The sequence below is a fragment of the Protopterus annectens genome, chromosome 2.part0 (assembly GCF_019279795.1).
Source record: "Protopterus annectens isolate FY-2018-M chromosome 2.part0, PAN1.0, whole genome shotgun sequence".
In the NCBI taxonomy this organism is placed as follows: domain Eukaryota; kingdom Metazoa; phylum Chordata; order Ceratodontiformes; family Protopteridae; genus Protopterus; species Protopterus annectens.
The window spans coordinates 625539210-625562012 of NC_056728.1; the positions used below are offsets into that span (position 1 = coordinate 625539210).

Sequence of the window (22803 nt, forward strand, 5' to 3'; positions counted from 1 at the left end):
TGCAAGGATCCATACCTGTCTCCAGTGGGGTCTTGGTAGCAAGCAACTGAAAAGTAGCTTACCATGGGTTCTGTAACCTCAGTGCACACACTGGAAACATTGGACTGCTGATCCATTCAAGGCCTCAAGTTTTTTTCTTTGGTCGTAAAAAGAAGTCCAAGGGTGTGTGGAGTCAGCCATCTTGGACTGGGCCAAGCATTTTAAGACGCTGGGTCTCAAGAAAGGTGTTGAGAGGAGGAAGCCTAGACCTAAGGGATTTTGAACAAATGACTGGTTAGTAGAGCAAGATGTGTAATTGTGTTCTAGGCCTAGGCAAAAACACACACACACACACACACACACACACACACACACACACACACACACACACACACACACACACACTAGCTGACACCTACAATTTTCAGTATAAAACACAACATAAAAAGGAAGGTTTCCCAATGGAGCCTTTATCTGGATAAACAATCAAAGCAAATGCACCAATGACCGAACAGTCTAATGGATGCATGGCTTGCGTTCGACTGGTGGCAAGAAAGTCTGAGAATCCACATTCATACATCTGAGCTTCCCAACGCATATGAGCTGAGGTCATGAGCTACATGTATGACCTAGGGGAAGGTATAGCTTTGGTACCCTGACCAGACATCAGCAGTGACAACCAAAATATCAGGAATACTGCAAAAGTGATTTCAGTCAGGACATCTAGCAACCCTCTTCCAGGAATTCTGTTGTCACACAGATCTCAGTCTGATGTTATCTCATTTCCAGGACATCATGTCCTCAAGTAATTTCATTTTGGAAATTACCTTCCACTACCAGCTTTGTTCCCAGGCTAGCTGCAAGCAAACACATAATTTGAGCTCTGGAAAGAGCACTTCTGTGGGTATCCAAGACTTTGGTTAACACTGTCTTTCTGCTGCCCTTCCGTTAGGATTACCTCCTTACCTCTTTCCTTTTTTTCTCTGCTGCTGCAAAAAAGGATTACAGACATTAATGAAATTGCTAACCATCAATGTCCTGTAAGATGGCCGACCTCTGGAACAAAATGACCAGAGTCTGGTTAACTCCATGACCCTCCTATGGCACTGGAAAAGATTCAGAAGAATCCTGAGATGGCATGGTCTGTCATCCATTTTTTTGTAAGTTTTTCTTTCTTTTCTTCTTTTTTTTTTTTTTAACAGGGGAAACAGGAGATGATGAGAATCTGGCACCATTTTCAATGTAGTTTTTAATGACAATTCCCTGATCACAACTCAAAAAAAAAAAAAAAAATCCCATCATTAACTCTTAAAAACAGTGGTGATGACTCGAGGGAACTTCCATCATTAGGCTGCTGACTCAGACTGGATCATCAATAAGTCTCAGGCTAGTCAACAAGGCAGCACATGGGATCCAGCACCCTAGAACCCTACTTCCTTTGGTGCTAAGAATGCTTCTCATCACAATTACTCAAATGAGAAAAGCTTTCCGATAACACAGGGCATTTACAGAATTTCCTTCAAGTTTCATGAACTGGGCCAAGAGAAGAATCCTCAAACACTGCTACAATATTATTTTGGTTAAACTGTGATCTCTGTGAACCACATTTAGAGTAACAAACAAACCTTGAATAATAATAATCACTTTAAATGACTGCTCTGCAATACAATTTTTTGCTTGCAAACACTGTTGCTAAAAAGTACAAAAAACATAAGAAAATAAAGGATACAACATTTCAAAAATCTGAAGTTATTCACAATGGAAATCACCAGAAGCTAGAACACGAACTGTAGAATACAGTTAAGCATGACTTCTCTGGCTAGTACATATGGGGTGTAAACCTTTAAATGCTAATGAGCTACCTACTTAGTCATGTGGCAAGACATTTCAGAAAGTTTAGTTTCGCTACAGCTATATCGGAGGACTTAAAGATCAGTTTTGCTGTCTTCAGTGACACATTACATTTCCTGATATTAGTGGCAAAAAAGTGAACTACCACGTAGAAAGCACTGGAAACCACTTATTTCTTATATATTACATTTCTTGATATGACATGGTATCAAGAGTGAGATATGAACACGACAAATGCAATCAAAGTTTAAGGAAGGTGAGCAAGCTGAAGTGCCAAAACCAAGCTTATTACACGTAAACAAGTGTAAGAACTGTCATAATCTAGTTACACACTGACTGAACTGTGACAGTTAAGTTACAAACTGATAATTAAGTCTCTAAATACAACTGTGATATAACAATAACTGATGTGCAATGTACAGATGCCCATTAAATTATGCAGGCATTTCATTGTACTGGGAAAAAAGGAGACAAATATGTTTTTGCACTTGTACAAGTCATTTAAGTGTACTACTGACATATCTTCAAATTAGTTATTTACTGTATTTTTCTGCACTTTATCATTAAGTTTCACTGCTTTTCACTGACCTTGCTACTGGTTTCTCTGCCTTGTAGTTATGTTTCTAGACAGTTTGACTGCCCTGTTAATAATCACTTTTAGCTAACTATAGTACAGTTTTACATTAAGACAACTTGGGACTACATTCTGGTGACAACAGAAGGTAGTCTCTAGGTGTGCCTGTACTGGAAATCGCATAGTAAGGCTTTAAGTGAGATTTTTTCATTGATCAGAGGGAGCTTTAACCTGTTTAGTTAGTTTTCTCTGCATTTATAAACTCAGCACATTTGCTTATCTTTTGCCTCATTTCCACAGAGCTCACAAACTCCTGGCATTCATGTCACTGTTTCTTGAGTATTTGGCTTGAACTGAGTGCCACCCTAGCACAGACAAGTTCTTTAAACTGAATTCTTGCACTTCTACAAGTTATTTAGGAGTATTGATGCTGCATTTTTAATTTTTTTTTGTATTTTTTCTGTACTTAACCATTGTAAAATGCCAATACTTTTCACTGACCTTACTGCTGGTTTCTCTGCTTCGTAGTTGCCTGGAAAATGTGTGTTTCTAGCTAGTCTATTTGATCGTCCTTGCTATTCTCTTTGGGCCAAATGCAGTGTAGTTTAACACTAAGGTGACTTGAAACTGCATTCTAGTGGCAGCAGAAGATAGCCTAGTCTGTCTGAGATAGCAATCACAGAGGCAGGCTTTAAATGATACTTTTTCATTGGCTAGACTATTTAAAAGAAAACAAGAAAACACCCTGTGCTGAAAAACAAATCAACAAAGAAAGTCACCAAAACTGATCTAGCATAAACATTTATTTAGAGCTTTCTTTCTTCAATAACAGAACTTCCTCAGAAGGGGCAAGGATATGCCAGATCACACATACACTCATGTCATGTATGACTCAAGTCATAGTTCATTTGGGTGCAACTGACCTGAGATGTACCTTCCTGGAGTAGATGAGGAGAGACATTATGGAGCTCTTGGAATGTGTTTCTCAGGCTGGTAAGAGCATTCTGCTATATTCTACCTTCACCAAAGATGGCATCACAATATGAACAGATGATGACTAACAATTGGCTTAGTCTTGGGTATCACTCCAAGGGAGTACAACGTTTGCTAGCATGGGAGTATAAGGTAAACAAACCACTCTGCTTCACCAGGGATGATCTGTGCCTGTCTCATCTAGGCTTTTGAATACTGGCTAAAACAATATTTTCACACAGTGCCCTTGTTTGGCAATGCCAAACTGTCAAACTGTCAAACCTTTCAACATAGCAAAACCAACTTAAGAAAATCTGAAGGTGCTACTGCTTAATGCTAAGAGTCTATACAAGAAACTCTATTTCCTCCAAGCGCTCCTAACCATGGAGAGCACAGACATTTATGCACTTAGCATGGTTTAAAGCCATGGAGAGCACCACAGCAGTGCAGGCCTACAAAATTTAAACCAGCTACTGCACAGGCAGGGACTAAAGGTGAAGATGTCTCAATTTATATCAAAACAAACACACACCAAGGCTGGCCAAACAGTATAATATACCTGAGCTTCTCCATCTGTAAATTACCATAAGCAAAGTCCAATATCATACCCTAGGAAGCAATAGGTTCCCCTATATGACCCAGGAAACTCCCAACACATACCTAAACTTACTGGAGACACTCACTATTCAACCTACTACCATATTCACTAGCAAATTTAACTACCTCAATATAAACTGGAAGTCATACATGATCCCAAACTTGCATGTCCAGAGATTCCTGGACTTCACAAACACAAGAAAATATCCTGGACCAGACAGTCAATACACTTAGCAAGGGAACAAACATACTGGATATGGTCCTTGCTAACATGGGAGGATGCTGCGACCCCCCCCCAACCCATCCTATGTGATGTCTTCTCTAGTAAGATGATACCAAAAAATTATAGTTATGTACTTACCATAACTTGGCATCTGTCTTATCTGTAGTCACCATTCATCATGTAAGGGTCTAGGATCTGAGCCGGCATACTTCAGACAACAGCTTAGCTGAAGCTCCTCCCCTCCCATGATGCTCTGTTGCCCTCCAATCCCTCAGATTGAGTTTGCAGAAGATAGAAGACAGACCTAAACACCCACCACCAACACAGGTCCACCCAAATCCTGCTAATCTTTCAGGAAGGGGGCCAGAGGGTGGGACCGTGATGAATGGCGACTACAGATAACACAGATGCCAAGTTATGGTATGTACATAACTATAAATCTGATGTTATCTTAGTCACCATTCCTCGTGTAAGGGTCAGAGTCTCCAGCTACCTGAATCCTGGGTGGCCTCAGGAAAGGACATGCCAAAAGACCGTGGAGCCAAAGGAAGCCCTTCATCTAGAAGCAAAATCCAACTTGTAATGGGAGATAAAGGTGTGAGGTGAAGACCATGTTGCTGCTGCACAAATATCATCTAAAGATTGTCGAACTGCAAAGACAGCTGATGTAGATACCGCTCTGGTGGAATGAGCCTTTATCGGAGTAGAGGAACACCTCTTGAAGAATAAATTAAAGAAATGCATTGTGAGATCCATTGGGAAATTGTAACCTTAGATACTCCCTTGCATTTTCTGTTTGCTGAAAAGGCTACAAACAACTGGTCTAAACACCTAAATTCCTTAGTTCTGTGCAGATAGAAACAAAGCTGGCGAAGAACATCTAAGATGTGCAGAATATATTCCCCTTTATTCGCATAGTTAGGGAAAAAAACTGGAAGCTGAATACATTGACAGATATTCTGAAATTACTTTAGACATAAAAAGTGGATTATGTCTCAGGGTTAATTCTGTCCTTAAGGAAAATTAAATAAGGAGACTTAATGGCAAGGGCTTGCAGCTCAGAAACCCTCTTCGCTGAAGTTACTGCCACTAAAAGGACCGTCTCCCGGGAAAGAAACTTTAGATCACAAGATGACGCCGGTACGAAGGCGGTCATGTTAAAGATGGTAGGACTAAGGTAAGATCCCATGGTGAAGGAGGATCTTTTACTGGGGGTCTTAGCAAAAATATACCTTTCAAAAAGGCCCTGCAAAGCCTAGAAGAAAAAAAGAAGTTATGTACTCATCATAACATTCCATCTGATTAGTTAGACTTCATTTGTCAGCAACCTGTGGGTTCCGGATCCAATACGGAACCGAGCCAGCAGCTTACCAAGCTAAAGATCCGCGCTCCAAGCTCCTCTCATTTACCCATACTACAACGGAACCTCCTTCCAATCCTCAGATCAAGTTTGTCACCCAACAACGTGACACACAACAACCTAAGCCAAAAAGACCTGACCCGAACTCATACACCAGGCTCGTCAAATTCAGGACATTGAGCCCAAATAGAGGAATAACCATCAAGGTCAGTGGGAAGGTTGCTGACAAATGAAGTCTAACTACTCAGATGGAACATTATGGTGAGTACATAACTTCTTTATCTGAAGTAGTTAACTTCATTTGATCATCAACCTGTGGGAGAGAGTCCCCAGCTACCCAAAATCTTGAGAGGCCCTTAAGGAAGTATATTCCGGAGCACTGCAGAGCCAAAGGAAGTCCTTCCTCTAGACACCAAATCTAGCTTATAATGAGTAACAAAGGTGTGAGAGGAGGCCCAGGTAGCTGCTGGGCAGATATTGTCCAGGGAAACTCTAGACCAGAATGCAGCTGAAGTAGCCATAGAACGGGTGGAGTGAGCATGAACGCCTTCTGGTGCTGGTAATCCAAGTTCTTTATATGCTTGTAAAATACAAAGCAAATCCACTTAGCGATAGTCACTTTTGAAACTGGTTTTCCCAAAAAGGGTCTAGCAAAGGAATCAAAAAGCTGATCAGATTTATGGAAGGGTTTGGACCTATGCAAATAAAAACGTAACTGCCTGTGCACATCCAGCAAATTAAGTTTATATTCCTTTATTTTGAAAATTAGGGAAAAATACAGGCGAATTAATAGACTGATTAATATTTGACTCTGAAGCAACTTTAGGAAGAAAAGACGAGTTAGTCCTAAGAGATACCCTATCCTTGTGAAAAACTAGGTATGGAGGTTTCATACACAGTGCCTGAAGCTCCGACACTCTCCTGGCTGAAGTAATAGCCACCAGGAAGGCCGTCTTCCATGACAAGAATTTCAAGTCAACTGATGCTGTGGGCTCTAACGGGGGTGCAACGAAGGCCTGAAGAACCAAAGTCAAATCCCACGGCGGGGAAGGATTCTTAACAGGAGGCCTCAGAAGAAAAGTACCTTTTCAATAAAGTCTTGCAAATTCTGGCAGGAGCTAGGGTGCCTGAATTTTCCCCTACATGGAAATGGGAAATAGCCGCCAGCTGGACTTTCCCTGTGGAAGAGCAAGCCCCTTGTTGGAAAATAGGAGACAAAAATATCTATCACTACTGGAACCGGAGAGGTAAAGGGATCCAGATTTCTCTGCGAAGCCCAAATGGAAAAACGTTTCCACTTACACATGTAAACTTTTCTGGTAGAGGACTTATGTGCCACTATCAGGATGGATTTAATTGGGGAAGAGATACCAGGAGTCCTAGCAACTAAGGCAACTGAAGCAACCAAGCTGTGAGCTTGAGGCAGTCCAGATTCAGAGGAAGAATTCCCGAGGGATGCCAAATAAGATTGGGAATGGGAGCCAAGATCCAGGGCGGAGCTAGGAGATGAGAATGTTGGCAAGGGAACCAAACTTGACGAGGCCAGAATGAGGCTATGAGGATAACTCTACTCCCCAACCAACAAGCTTTCTGCAAGAATTTTGTCATGACTGGAAATGGGGGATATGCATAAAGAAGACCAGGTGGCCAAGCACGGACAACAGCGTCTTTGGGGGCTTCCCCCGTCGGGGGGAATTAGAGCAAAAAACTTGCTGCACTTCGCATTGGACAGCGATGCAAAGAGCTCGCAGCAAGGCTGACCCCACCTGAGGAAGATCTGTTCCGCTACATAAGGGTTCAGAGACCACTCATAGGGTGAAAGGATAGTTCTGCTCAATTTGTCTGCCAAGATGTTGGACCGACCCGGGATGTGCATTGCTATCAGAAAGCAATTGGTGGAGATCGCCCATTCCCACACTCTCATGGCTCCTTGACAAAGTGGATAAGACCTGGTTCCCCCCTGTTTGTTGATGTACTAGACCACTGACATTGTCTGACTGGATCGCAACAGTTCCCAGAGGAAGAGAGGTATGAAGGGCCTGCAACAATAAAAGGACTGCTCTCATCTCTAGAACGTTTACATGCAGAACGATCTCGCTCTGAGTCCATGTACCTTGGACAGTCCTGCCCGAACAGTACCCCCCCTAAGCGGGAGGCTTCCATGGTCACCATGGCTTGGGACAGAGATGCAACAAAGGGGCATCCTTCTTGCAATTCCTAGGATTGAAGCCACCACGTGAGAATTTTTGCACTCTCTGCTCAGAGGAATCAGAAAGTCTAGAGACTGATGTAGTAGAGACCACTGAACTTGTAACGTCCACTGTAACAATCTCATATGCAGACGTGCACAAGGAATCAGATTTATAGCTACTGCCATGGACCCTAGGGCTCTCAGGACCAAGTCTGCCGGGGGTGCAGGAGACTGAAGGAGTGCCAATACATGAAGGGCCAGGCTGTGAAGTCTGTCTGGAGTCAAAAATATCTTGGCCTGAAGAGAATCTGTTCTTGCCCCTATGAAGTCTAGAATTTGAACAAGTTGGAGGGAAGACTTCTTGAGATTTATTGTGATCCCCAGCAGGGTCAACAACTGAAGAAAGAAATCCTTGGCTAATACAAGTAGATGCCTGGTGAAGGCAGTGAGAAGCCAGTTGTCCAGGTACGGAAAGACCTGAAAGCCCCAAAGCCTCAGGTGGGCTGCTATAACTGCCATGACCTTGGTAAACACCCTGGGGGCTGTGGTGAGACAGAAGGGTAGGACCCTGAACTGGTAATGATTGGCTCCTAGCCGAAAGCAGAGGAACCTCCTGGATCGCCTGTCCATCAGAATATGGTAGTACGCATCCTTGAGGTCTATCGAGCACTTACAGTCTTCCTCCTGCAAGAAGGGCAGGATGGATTGTAGAGTGACTATCCAGAACTTTTCCTTGGCAACAGACAGGTTCATTGTGGATAGGTCGAGAATCGGACTCAAGTCCCCCGTCTTTTTTGGCACCAAAAAGAACCTGGAATAGATGGCTGATTCGGACTGGTCTAGGGGCACTTGCTGGATTGCTCTTTTTTTCTAGCAGCTTTCTTATCTCCAAAGCTGCCACCTCCCTTTGAGCGGGTGGGACATCTGGGAAGCGCCTTGTGCATAGGGGATTGTTTATGAAGGGAATAGAATAGCCTCTGGATATTATTTGAAGCACCCACCGATCTGAAGTGATGGACTCCCATTGAGCTAGGTGCCTCGAAAAACGCCCCCTGACTGCTTCCAGAAAGGAGCAGTCAGGCAACCTCTCAGGGCTGCTGCGCGGGTCGGTCGGAAAAAGGTTCCCGTGACCCGAAGTTCTTTGGTCCCCCTCTGCCGCTGGACCGGTGTCCACCTTGTCCCCCTATGCCTCTGGGGGAGAAGGAGTCCTGACCGTTCCGGGACTGCTGAGATTTTGGGAACCACAGCTTCTTTTGCCCTAGCTGGTTCCTGGAGAAGGACCTCTGAGGGTTGGAGAAGCGGATCCCGATGGCTGACAGCGTTTTCCCGTCCTCCTCACTCTGGACAAGTGCATCTCACACGGTCTTCCCGAACAAGGTTGAACCATCAAAAGAGGCGTTAGCGAAGGACGCCTTGAAAGGTTCCGAAAAATAGCAAAAATAGAGCCAGGTACGACATCTCATGTTAATACCGGACCTCGTGCCCTAGCTGCTCCCTCGGTGGCGTGAGAGAGTAAATGCATGGACGTATTTGACACAGACTTGAGTGGCCATATGAGCCGAGAATGTCCATTTATCCTCGGCCGAAATGGACTCCTGGGGAGACTCAGCATACGCTTTCACAAGGTCATGCTGCAGTCTAATTACGTGGGCCATGTAATTCAGCGCCCTTATAGCAAAGGTAGCTGAAGCAAAAGTCCACTTTCCAAGACGATCCATCGCCCTGGACTCCTTGTCAGAGGGATGGACCGAGGAACTTTCCTGGGCGAGTTCCTTTATGGTGGCCGTCGCCGCCACCACCATGGCATCAACTGGGGATCCCTTACTCCAAGTGGCTTTGTATGCAGGAGGGCTCAATACCTTGTTGGGCCATTTGGGTATTGGCTCTACAGTGTCTGGTTCCTTCCAGGCTCTGGTGGTAAGGTCCACCAGAGAGTCGGCCATGGGGACACACCCAAGAGGTAGATGGGCCTGTGTCGAATGCCACCAAAAATACAGACTCATCCGAGGAAGGTTTTTGGGCAGACCAATCCCCCTCTGGTGAAGAATTTCCATTATGTCTCCGAAGGAGACGTCTTCGGGGGGTGATCTGGAGGAACCTTCCCCTTCCTCCAAGTCAGTATCTTCAGTGAGGGACTCGGGGGAGTCCATGTGCCTCCTTTTGCACTGGCATTTGCAAGGGGCCAGGGGCCTCCTCGGGGGACTATCCGGGGAGGGCTCGCAAACCGTCTCGTATTCCTCAAGGGGAACTGTCTGGGGCGTTTTGGACATAGGCTGTCCCTGGGAGGACTGGATGACAGAAGACAAACTCAGTTGCAAAGGAGCAGGGGCGGACTCAGAGGAAAGAGTGAGGGGTCTCGATCCTACAGAGAGAACCCTCTCCACAACGTCGAAAGCCAAAGGGGAACTGGCTTCCCTGAAGCTGGTGGTGTGCATAGCCATACCCCTCGGATCTGACGAGGGGATCGGACCCAAGGAGACTGTATGCCCTGACCACAATGGGGCCAACGACACACTCATCACCTTGGATCCGATGCCCAGATCTCGGCTCCGAGAGCTCGGATCTGACAAGGGATACGACAGGCTCAAGGGCATGGCCAGCGTTGAGGTAGGAGGTACCATCGGCGCCGACTCCCTGACTCCAGGGCTCCTCGGATTCATAGATTCTGAAACCCGAGGGTGGATCAGAGAAGGAGCTATCGGGGCAAATGTCGGAGCCGAACTCCCCGCTCCGGCTGGGAGGGGGGGGGGCCCAGCAACACTCCCATCTGCAATTGAGTTTGCAAGAACCTTATCATCCGGTCCATATCGGCTTCAGAGAGGCTCCTAATAGATCTCGAGGATGCTACTGACACGAGCCGGGAGGGGCGATGTGAGGACAACCGCGAAGCGGGCCGAGCCTCCTCTTCCGGCTCTGGGGAGAATCGTGGAGAACGGAGCTGTGGGGAAGATGGCCTTGCAACTTTTTCTGGAGTCAATATCACCTTAGCGGGAGGGGCTGACAGATCCGAGTCAGCTTGTCTCTTGCGTCCTCTCTCCCTATCTCTCTCTTTTTCTCTCCCTTTCTCTTTCTCTCTCTCTTTTTTTTCTTGGCCTCTCTCTCTCCCTGTTTAGAGGTGGGAGTGTGAGTCCCGGACAGGAGAGGAGGGCCGGAATGCTATATAGTCACAGCCATGACTAAAGATGAAGCTGCAGAAAAAGTAGCTGACTCTGTGGGTAAAAGACCCTCAAGAATCAGCTTGGTCCTGTAATCCCGCAGGGCCCGGGAGTTAAAGGCCACACAAATTTTGCAGCCCGATGTCAGATGAGGCACCCCAAACAAACTATTCACAGTGTGTGACCATCGGCCAGCGACAGCTTATGGCCACACTTTGTGCACTTACAGAAAGTTGGTTTCTGACTTTCTGACATGACTGACTTAGGCAAGCTAAGTAAGAAGCACATAAACACACACACACACACACACACACACACACACGCGCGCTAAGGGCGGGAAGGGGAGGCCTATACAAACAAAAAGTTTAGCAACTTTCTAGACAATTACAATCACTATTTTCTAAATGCAAAAACCCGGGGAGAATAAGGACAGGGTTATTAACTGTTTAGCACTCAAAAAGGCACACACAGACAAAGTTAGATGAAAACCTAACAAACCTGCATGGAGCTCAAAAATCCTGTGCTGCCGAAGCCGTGTCAAATGAGATCTGAGGATTGGAAGGAGGTTGCAGTGTAGTATGGGTAAGGGGGAGGAGCTTGGAGCATGGATCTTTAGCTTGGTAAGCTGCCGGCTCGGATCCGTATCGGATCCAGAACCCACAGGTTGATGATCAAATGAAGTTAACTACTTCAGATTGTAGGTTCAGAGGTAAGGTGAAAATTCAAAATAGCTGCCAGTTGAACCTTGATGGTGGAAAAACTGGCTCCTTCTTTAAACAAAGTGGACAAAAGAGAAGAATCTTGGAAATGGAAGCTGAGAAAGGATCCAGATTCCTACTCTTTGTCTAGATAGAGAATCTCTTCCATTTGCTAATACAGACCTTCCTAGGAGACAATCTCTGAGAAGCAAGGATAATATCCTTCACGGGTGAGGCTAGCCTGGACTTAGCCAATATCACTGGAAATGGACAAACCATGCTGTCAGATGAAGAGCCTGAAGATTTGGGAATGGAAGGAGAGATGAATGGGATATGAGATCCGGAGATGGATCGAGCAATCCAGGGTGGATGCTTCAAGTGTGACCGTAGAAGGGGGAACTACACCTGCCGAGGCCAGAAGGGGGCAATGAGGATCAATTGTGCCTTGAGGCGTCTGGCTTTCTGGAGTACTCTGGAAATCAAAGGCAAAGGGGAAAAGGCATAAAGGAGACCTGGAGCCAATCGTGAGTGCATCCCTGGCGGATTCCCTCTCTGGTGGGGATCAAAGCAAAGAAATTTCTGCATTTGTGGTTTAGGTAAGATGCAAACAGATCACAGCTCGGAAGACCCCATCAACAGAAAATCTGTTGCGCTACCACCGGATTCAGGGACCACTCGTGAGGGGTCAATCGGCCTGCTCAATTTGTCTGCCAAAATGCTGGATGCGCCGGGAATGTGCATTGCAAAAAGAAAGCGCCCCGTAGACATTGCCCATTACCATACCCTCACAGCCTCATGACAAAGCAGATAAGATCGTGTGCCCCCTTGCTTATGTACCAAACTGCCATGTTGTCCAAAAAAACTGCAATCGTTCCTTGACGGAGACAATCCTAAAAGGCTTGCAAGCGACAAAAGGACTGCTCTCATCTCCAGAACGTTGATGTGTGCAGTTTGGTCTCTGAAGGGGACCACGTCACTTGGACCGTCTTTGCCTTGAAATACTCCCCCCAGGAGAGAGGCATCAGTGGTGACTGTGGCCTTGGGAACTGGGGGAGAAAAGAACCTGCCCATTAAGAGGTCCGGAGAGTGCATCCACCACAAAAGGTGAGTCCGACAAATGGGCATGAGATGAACAGCGCACGATAGTGGATGATAAAGTGCAGACCATTGGACTGCGAAGGTCCACTGAAGTACTCTCATATAGTACCTTGCCATCGGGACCACATAAATGGCAGCTGCCATGGACCCTAGGGCTCTGAGAATGTGTGAAGATGGAGGGCAAGTTTGCTCCAACAGAATCTGGATGTGAGAGGGTATGAGAATTACGTAGCGAAGAGGAAGAGCTACAGTCTCTGTTGTGGTATCCAACAGAGTGCCGATAAACTCTAGATGCTGAGTTAGATTCAGGTAAGACTTGGTTAGGTTCACAGTAATCCCCAACTGATGGAACAGAGAGAGTAGAAAGTGAATGTTGCCCAATAGTTGATGCTTTGTGGGGGTCGTGAGGAGCCAATAGTCTAGATAGGGAAACATCAGGAGTCCCTGCAGTTGGAGATGAGCTGCCACCACTGCCATGCATTTGGTCAACACCCAGAGGGCTGAGGTGAGACCAAAGGGCAGGGCCCTGAAATGAAAATGATTGGCTAAGCAAAAGCAGAGGAATCTCCTGGACCGTCAGTCGATTTTTGATATGATAGTACGCATCCTGGAGATCTACTGAGCACATCCAGTCATTGCCCTGCAGAAGGGGCAGAATCGACTGCACAGTGACCATCCGAAACTTTGACTTCTGTACAAACTTAGATGGTTGAGGTCCAGAATAGGATGCAGGTCCCCAGTTCTCTTTGAAACTAAAAAGAAGCAGAAGTAAGTTCCAAATCCTATGTGTCCTGTGGGGACCTCATGGATGGCTCTTTTTCAAAGAAGGTTCATGATCTCCTTCTGGGCCAATTGTTTCTGACCGGGTGGCACGCCTGGAGAAGTTCTGCTCTGGGGGGGGGTCGTCTAGAAAGGGAATGTAATAGCCCCTGGAAATGATGGTTAGCACCCATTGATCGTTGGTAATATTTGCCCAGGCTGAAGGGTGCAAGGACAATCGACCCCCAACTGCCTCCAAGGAAAGGCAGTTGGGCAATAACTCAGGGATGCTGAAAAGGTTTCTCAGAGAAGGGTTCCCTGGAACCTTGATTCTGAGGGTCTCCCCTGCCTATGTGGTGACGTCTGCTATTGAAACCTCTTTGCTGTCCCCTGGAAGAGGAATCATCTTGAACGTTGTGGAATGGAGGTTGCGCCTTACGGAACCACATTTTCTTACTCCCTTTTTGGGTCTTAGAAAAGGACCTTTGAGGGGTAGAAAACTTAATTCCGACTGCCAACAACGTCTTCCCTTCCTGTTCACTGCGGTTCAATGTTGCTTTGACACAGAGTCCAAACAAGGCAGATCCGTCAAACAGGGCATTAACAAATGACATCTTGAAGGCCTCTGCGAACTTGCTTAGGCACAGCTCTAAGCATGACACCTGATGGCAATGCCTGAACTGGCCGCCCATGAGGAACCTTCCAACACGCTGGAGATTAACCTCATGGACGAATTAGCAATGGAATGAAGGATAGCCAGCTTGGGAAAAAACATCTTAAATCCCACCTCAGACATGCAACCCGTGAGGGAGGCTGACAACTCCTTAATCAAGTCCCTCTGGAGACGGGTGAAATGAGTAAGATAGTTTAATGCTCCCAGGCTAAAAGACGCCAAAGCGAACACCCGCTTTCCGAATCTGTCCAGAGGTCTTGATTCACGACTGAGAGGATGGAGAGAGGAACTCTGCTCCGCCAACTCCTTCTTGGTGGCAGCAGCCACCATGATAGCATCAACTGGGACTGCCTTGAACCAGAATGCTTTATCTGCTGGGGGACTAAGGAACTTATCCACTTTCTTTGGCACCGGCTCCATGGTATCTGGCTCCTTCCACATCCTGCTGGCCACAAGGTTGATAAGACGGTCAGCAGAGGGGACACCCAAGAGGTAGATGGGCCCGTACCGAAAGCTTCCAGGAACACGGTTTCCTCCGAGGATGGGGGTTGGGCCGACCAACTGCCCTTGGCCTTAAGGATTTCAAGTAGGTCTCCAAAGGAGATCCCTCTAGCAGAGATTGGTGGGGACCAGTCCCCTTCAATGGCATCCACATCTTCTGTTAAAGACTCCATAGGGAAGTCGAGATGTCTCCTCTTGCATGTCCTCTTCCTCGGAACTTCCTCCACTGCAGGCTGTGGGGAAGACTCAGAAGAGGAGGGGAACCCTAAGGGGGAGGCTCCCCCCTGGAGGCTAGACTGGTCGGACTGCCCTGAGACTGGATAAGATGGTCCGCTCAAATACAGAGACTGGGTAGGATAACCACAAGTGGGGGAGGTAACTCTGATAGCAGAGAAGGATCTTTTCACTGCCCAGAAAGCAGAAGGGCTGGAAGAGGTTCCATCCCCCTCTCCTGCTGATAAGACTGCAGCCGAGGAGCGGGCAGACCTCACCAGACTCCACGCACATCTGGATAGGATCAGCCCAGAGCTGTTGAAAGTGGAAGCGCCAACGGGCAGGGACCTGTCCCATAACCCTGGACCAGAACCCGCCACCAAGGATTCCGGAGCGGCAGCTTGGACTGGAGGGATGGTCTGTCCTGGGGGAGGAGGAACAGAATCCATCACCGACCCTGATGGGGTGGGCACCAAAGAGATACCTGCAACTCATATCGCCTCTATACCTTGCACTAGTCTCTGAGAATCCAAACCTAAGGTTGGATGAGAAGTTAAGTGGGGGGTGGGAGACTGGATACCTGTCCTGTGGGCTGGGGAAGCCAGAAACCCCAACTCTATTTGAGCTTTCAAGAAGGACCGCATCATCCTTTCCATATCCATAGGAAAGACAGTCCTGGAAGATTGGGAGGATATGGAGGACCTTGTTGGAGAGCCCTGCCTGGAACGAGAGGTTCTTCTCTTGTGCTCCCTGGAGTGAGGCCTACTCGGAAGACAAAAGGCCTGCACTGTAATCAAGGGATCCAAGGGAAGGTCCTCCACTACTACCGGCTCTGGCATGGCTCTCGGATCTGACCTGCTCGAAGCCAAAATTAAAGAAGGATCCAAAGTTGCTACTCTCGAATCCCTAGGATCCGAGAGGGTTGGATCCATGATCAAAGTTCCTAGCCTTGGATCCAAAGGTCTTGAATCCGGAGCCTTGGATCTGGGAGAGGGAGCCGAAGGTGTTGGATCCGAAGACCTGTGGTCCGAACCATTGGATCCAGGAGTGGACGTCCTGGGACCCGAGGATCTCGGATCCGACACTGCCCTGGCTGGGGAACCAGTGACCAAGGGGCCTCCCTTCACTAAGCCTTTAATTAGTAACTTGTTCCAGTGGTCGACCAAAGGTCTGGGGTTAAAGGCGGCACAAATACAGCACTCAACCTTGCGATGGTCGCCACTGAGACAATACAGACACTCTTTGTGCGAGTCAGAAATGGGCATTTTCCGGCCACACGAGGAGCATCTCTTAAACCCTAAGGGTTTGTCCGACATTACCACAACCTAAGGAAAACCCAACTCGAAGTCCAGACACAAGCAAAAAGTCCAAATACCAGAAAAAAACCCATCCGGAACCCTAGACACTCGGAAACTAACTACCAGAAAACTCTACAATAAGACTTGTTTAACTGGAAAATAAATAGTTTGCAATATCCACTAGCAGGCCCGCGAAAAGGCCGCAAAACATCTATGTGGAAAAACAAAAGGGGGGGGGTGATAAACTATAACTACTGATATAAGACAAAGGGTTAACCCAAAGAAAAGAAATCCCAGCAATGAATCACTTACTAACTATGAGGAGCTGAGCAATATGCGTCTGTCTTGATGAAGCGGCAAATGAGATTGGAGGGATTTCAGGACAGCAGAGCATCATGGGAGTGGAGGAGTTGAGCTAAGCTGCTGTCTGAAGTATTCCGGCTCGGATCCGATATCGGATCAAAGACCCTGACGTGAGGAATGGTGACTAAGATAACATCAGATCTGTCGCTTTCTAAATAAAAAAATAAAACCTGGGACCCTAGCTAACTCTGGAACAGTTAGAAAATATTCCAAGGCAAACTTCCAACTATTATTGGTAACCTAACAAAATTTCAAGACTCTCCAAACCCAGAGAACACTGCTGTCTATAGGAATTGTTAACAGAAACTTTGTACAACCATGTTAATAGCTGCAGAATAGTAGTTGTACCAACCAGGAATAAGCAGAAAAGAAACTCAGGAAAACAAGCCACAGTGGTGGAATCCCTACCTCAATAGGCTGTATAACAAAAGGAGGAATGTCCTGGCAAAAATTAGGAATTGCAATATCCAGCAAGATAAAAACAAAACTTTCATCAGTCTATGCAGTCAGCTCAGAGGACAAATCAAGTCTACCAAAGCCAAACTTGAGGTAAACAATCTCCCATGCCAAGGACAACCACAGGGTTTTCCTTCGCTATGTTCACAACCTCAAAGGCAGTACACAACAACACGCAGAACTAATTGTAAAAGGAGTCTCATACACTGTGCTGGAATATATTGAAAATCTACTGGCTGACAAATTTAGCCTCAGTTTTACCCCTCTTACCCAACCACCCCTCTCGAAACACCATCAAACATAACTCCCCCAATGTCACTAGGGAACAAGTTTTCAACACACTATCCAAAGGCAAGATGGGCCCCAATAATATCCAATGATGTCTCCTATATAGCAAGAAAACAGAACTGATCAGAATCACTAGTTACTATTGAACCATAGCCTCCAGACAAGCTTAGTACACGATGAATGGGGAACATCATTCTGCACAAAGGTGGGACATCTACAGACCCAGGAACTACACACCTACAAGCCAATCTAGTCTCTTATGCAAAGCCATAGAAAGAACTGTCAAGGAAATGATCAATGATGAAACAGAAAAGCTTCAGACACTGCATAAAACCCAGTATAATTTCATCAAGGGTGGTCATGTCTACTCAACCTGGTGGACTTCAAGATGATCACCAATGAAATGGATGAGTGCAAACTGGTGCATACTGCCTACCTTGACCTAACCTGACAAAGGCATCTGGCACAATAACCTACTCGGGCATTATACAGAAACTCTTGGAATTAGGTATAAACCCCTATGTCACTCAATGGACAGCCAGATGATTTCCAGAACCCAAGATATTACAACAGGGGAGACCATCTCCACAAACATTCTGGTCACTAACGGAGTCCCTCAGGGCTCTGTGCTGGGTCCGCTCCTTTTTGGCATCATCTTCGCCTCTGAAGTTAAGGGTCCCTGACTGATCAAGGTTTGGAGATGGTTGTAAACTAGGTGCAGTCACAGAATCTCCCTCAAGATATTAATACCCTCCAAGGATGATTTACACAGACATATAACTGGTGCCATAACAACTCATTGCCAAAAATGTATAATAGTATCCTTCGGGAAATACCTCACTGATAACACACCACAGTCACTGATTTGGGGACATATGTAGACAGTATCTGGGCTTTCGACCATAATATGTTTATGGTAGTAAGGAAATCACTCCATGTTGCGCAACTTAAAAGTGAGGGTATGGTATCTAGGTCTAAACATGTCATTGTTCCACTGTATTTGATCTTCATCAGACCAATAATGAGCACAATGCCCCTTTGGTATGTACCTGATCAGGCACTCTGGAACATCCAAAGAGGTTTCTCTCAGAAAGAAGACAGGGTGTAAACATGCCCTAAATGGATTGTCTCAAATCCCTATTAGTGTACTTTGTCTCCTACAGATTGCTGAGGAGTGATCTATGCCCGACATGCACAGCATTCTTAAATCCTGCTCTGATGGAACTTCTGCACATTCAGAAAACAAACAGCATTAGAATTACCATATCTAAGGACTTAAACCTTGCTTGCAATATAAATAGGTCATGTTGGAGGGACAGGTATGCGTCTCACAGACCACCCCTTCTCTGGAACAAGATTCCCATCCACATGAAGGAGAGTTCTTTCCCAACCAAATTCAACCACAACTCGAACCCAGTGTATGGGGAATCGGAAATTCACCCTTGGTCTGGCACCTATGACTCTAAATGACAGAGGCAGCTTATAAATGCTTGATCACTCAAGCTCTAGGCTACAAATACTCTTTAAAATAACCTTAAGAGTTCCAAAACATATCAGATACATTTCAGATGCATAACTAGGCTTAAAAAGGCCCCTGTGGTGGTTAGTCGAGTTTACACCTATGAACCTATACATTTACTCTGCCACTGGTAGACATGTTTTTTAAATTATGCTGATGTACAATCCATAAGATGCAGAGTTTAGTGGTAAGATCAGCCTACAGTGTTCAATATAACCTAATTCATGCTATAAAACAAGCACAGATTTTTAAATTAATTTAAAAAAAGGGGGATGTTAGCTGAGGTGTATACCTTAAATGCTACAGAGTAAATTACAATGGTTAGCTAGGAACTGCAGGACAGAAAAGTTCTAGAAACTTCAGCTGTAATACAGCTGTCAAAGGGATTCAACCACTGTGGGTGGGTGGATGGCAGTGCGTGTATTTATTAGGTCTCACACAGACACCTGCAAGCACTGCAAAAAATCCTAACAGAGCAATTCATTGTCTGTTTAATGGTGTTCTTCTGGCTGCATCATTGAAGACAGGCATCATTCAGTAAGAAAAACTGATGCAGTGAAAGCCAGGAATCATTAAGACCAGTCTAATTAAGACTGTTTTAGAAGCTCTCAACCCAGCATTAACAGGTACTGCCCAACACCAAACAAACACTAATTCAGTGATTCCACTGGTCAAATAAATGCTGTCATCTGTAAAGTTGTTTTTTCCAGGAACCACTCACTTTTCCCTGCTTTCAGCTCTCTTAAATCACTACCTTTTCTAGAACCAAGATTGCCATAAAAAAGTTTAGATCATCTATGCACTAGAAATGAATGCTTATATTAAGTTATATTTTCTGAAACATGAATACATTTTTGTAAAAATGTACATTACATTATACACCATAACTTAGTAATTAATATCACATGCTAAGATTGTAACTATGCTTTTAAACATATTTAAAATAAAACTGCATTTATGATCGCCTTCACACAACTACCTTAGCAACTAATACTCTTCTCTGTTCAAGGCAAAATCAGTTAAGATGTGAAAAAGCTGAAACCATTTCAGAACTAAGTCCTCTTGTTTGTAGTCTGATGTTTTAGCAAATATTGCTACCATATCTTTTTGATGGGATTAGTGTAAAGAACATTATGCAGAGATCTTGGTAGAAAAATATGCTACAATATTCATCCAAAAAGTACCATGTCCAATGGCAGACTCTGTAACACCTACTGCATTAAATTAAATTTACCTTATTTTTATCCTTCTTACTTCTGATGTCTCAGAAAATACTATGACTGGAATGGCGAGATTAAAGAAACAGTCCTTGTAAGCTTCATATGTGTAGTTACCAATAACTTTTATTAATTCCAGAGCAACCTGCAGAAAGGAAAATATATAACAGTAAGAACATAATAACACTTGCAAAAACAATTCAAGAAGAAACAATATTAAATTATACTCCACAAATGGTCCTTCTGTGTAAAAATGGTAAAATGTATATACGAGTACAAAATGTGCAGTTATGTAAAATCCTAGAAAAAAGCCAAGACACGTAGTCCCTTAACTTAAATAATAGACATAAGCTCTTCATCATAACAGCTGAACTTTGAGGATGCCTTCAGCAAACATCTGCTGGGATCTCCTCTTCTGCAATCGCAACTGAGGAATACTTTTGCCTCTTGTTCCTGTGTTTGTGGGGTGTGTGATCTCCTTGCCAGGGGACATATAGGCAGTCCCAGAGTTAAGAACGAGATCCGTTTTTTAGTCTGTCCTTAAGTCAAATTCATATGCAAGTCGAAACAAGTGCAATACAGTACAGTAGAATGTTCCATACAAAAAAAAAAAAAATGTTAAACTTACCTCTTTTTAAGTTTCACTTCACATTTCTGTACTACAGGCATCACCCACGAATGTTTTCCACTCTTTCCTGAACTTTCAGACCTCCTACTGTCACCTAGACCCTAGTGAGCAGCCATGTCATTTGCCCATTCTACTGTACAGTACAGCAACTGCTTCAATACTGTGCAATGTACAAGCCAGCAGTCTTGACTAATCAGATTGCCAACATAGGGATCTCTTAACCAATTGGATCTCTTGTTCTCTGTGAAGGTGGAAGTAATTACTCTAACAAGACGTGCAAGCTGCTTCACGAACGAGGAAAACAGGGAAAAGGAAAGTACAAAAAAATTCATTTTAAGTTAAGATTTAAGCAACTTTAAAGATTTTTATTTATTTTCACGTTATTTCTGACATTGCGGCAGCCTGTTCTTATTGATGGGTTGTCCAGAAGTTGGATGTCTGTAACTCGGGGGCTGCCTGTACCATGGCATGGCATCATTAGTCAGGCTAAGACAGCACATATGTCTCAGGCGTCACTAAGTTTGACCCCTATCCACTGAGTAAAAAAAAAAAAGAACTTGTAACAAAAAAGCGCACCAACTCACAACAAACACAATGTCCAATCTAGTAACAATAAAGGCTCTCCTTCGTATAAATAACACAATTCCACCAGGGTACTTCTCCAAGAGTGGTAGTAATCCAAAAAACGAAAGTAGCTGGATAATGTATAATAGTTTATTATATAAACACACAATTCAGACAAACTGATTAAGCGCTTTCATCTCATTTCACTGATGAAAGCGCTTAATCAGTTTGTCTGAATTGTGTGTTTATAAACTATTATACATTATCCAGCTACTTTCGTTTTTTGGATTACTACCACTCTTGGAGAAGTACCCTGGTGGAATTGTGTTATTTATACGGAGGAGAGCCTTTATTGTTACTGGATTGGACATTGTGTTTGTTAAAAAAAAAAAAAAAGGCATTAAGCAAAAAGTGCAAAGTATAAAGATACATGTGCAATAGCCTGCCTAACACAAGGATTCTTCTTTTAAGTCTGACTTGGTCTAGAAGAAAAAAAAAGACGAGTGGTGGTGCAGGAGGATCATAAAAATCCTCCACAGTGGTCTAGACTTCCTTCCTCCTCAGGAGACTATGAACAAGGTCATGAGACATCTGATCAAACAGCAATTTATTCTTGGAAGGGACGTCAAGAATGTTGTTCCTGAGTTTATCCTGAAGGACACAAGTCTCTGCAACCCTGGCCACTCTTCACCACCAAAACTACAGCATACAATGAAGTAACCCATTGTGGAAGCTGCACGCCACATCATGAATGGATCATCCTTAAGACTACACACAGACTGATGAGCTTTTTCAAGGATGGATCCCCACCAGGAAGAAGTGCAATCTGGACAGATGAGAGGAAATGTTTAGAACTGTAAGCTTCAACATGGCATTGCCACACCAGCCCAGAACTTTAGAATCGGTCTCCTGACAAGCTAATAAAAATTTAACTATCCTGAAACAAGGAGATCATATAAGATTCAACTCATGGATACTGGATAAAGGACTTTGTCCACTCAGATGGAACTTGTATACAAAATCAGTTTTTTGGTGGTGGGGGGGGGGGCTGCTGCAAAAGCCCAGGGTAGGTGTTGTCATGCTTCCAGCTCCCTTGACTGCTAATCCACTGGGGGGGGTGCATAGTCCAGGACACCTCCCACTTCTTTCACACCAACACACACACACACCAACACACACACACACCAACACACACACACACCAACCCACTCACACACACACACACACACCAACCCACTCACACACACACACACACACCAACCCACTCCACACACACACACACACACTCACAAACACACACACACACACACTCACAAACACACACACACACACACACACACACACACACACACACACACACACACACACACACACACACACACACACACACAAACACACACACACACACACACACACACACACACACACACACACACACACACACACACACACTCACAAACACACACACACACTCACAAACACTCACAAACACTCACACACCGTCACACACTCACACACAGTCACACACACACACACACTCACACCCTCACACACTCACACCCTCACACACTCACACCCTCACACACTCACACCCTCACACACTCACACCCTCACACACTCACACCC

The 22803-nt window shown here is 45.0% G+C and overlaps 1 protein-coding gene across 1 annotated transcript in view; it reads right to left on the bottom strand.

Moving 5' to 3' along the window:
- UBA6 (ubiquitin like modifier activating enzyme 6) overlaps window positions 1–22803 on the bottom strand; it is a 2440735-nt gene that overhangs the window by 154568 nt on the left and 2263364 nt on the right. Inside the window, exon 29 of the mRNA XM_044060993.1 lies at window positions 20003–20130. Coding sequence (XP_043916928.1) covers window positions 20003–20130 — 128 coding nt within the window. The remainder of the gene's footprint in view (window positions 1–20002; window positions 20131–22803) is intronic.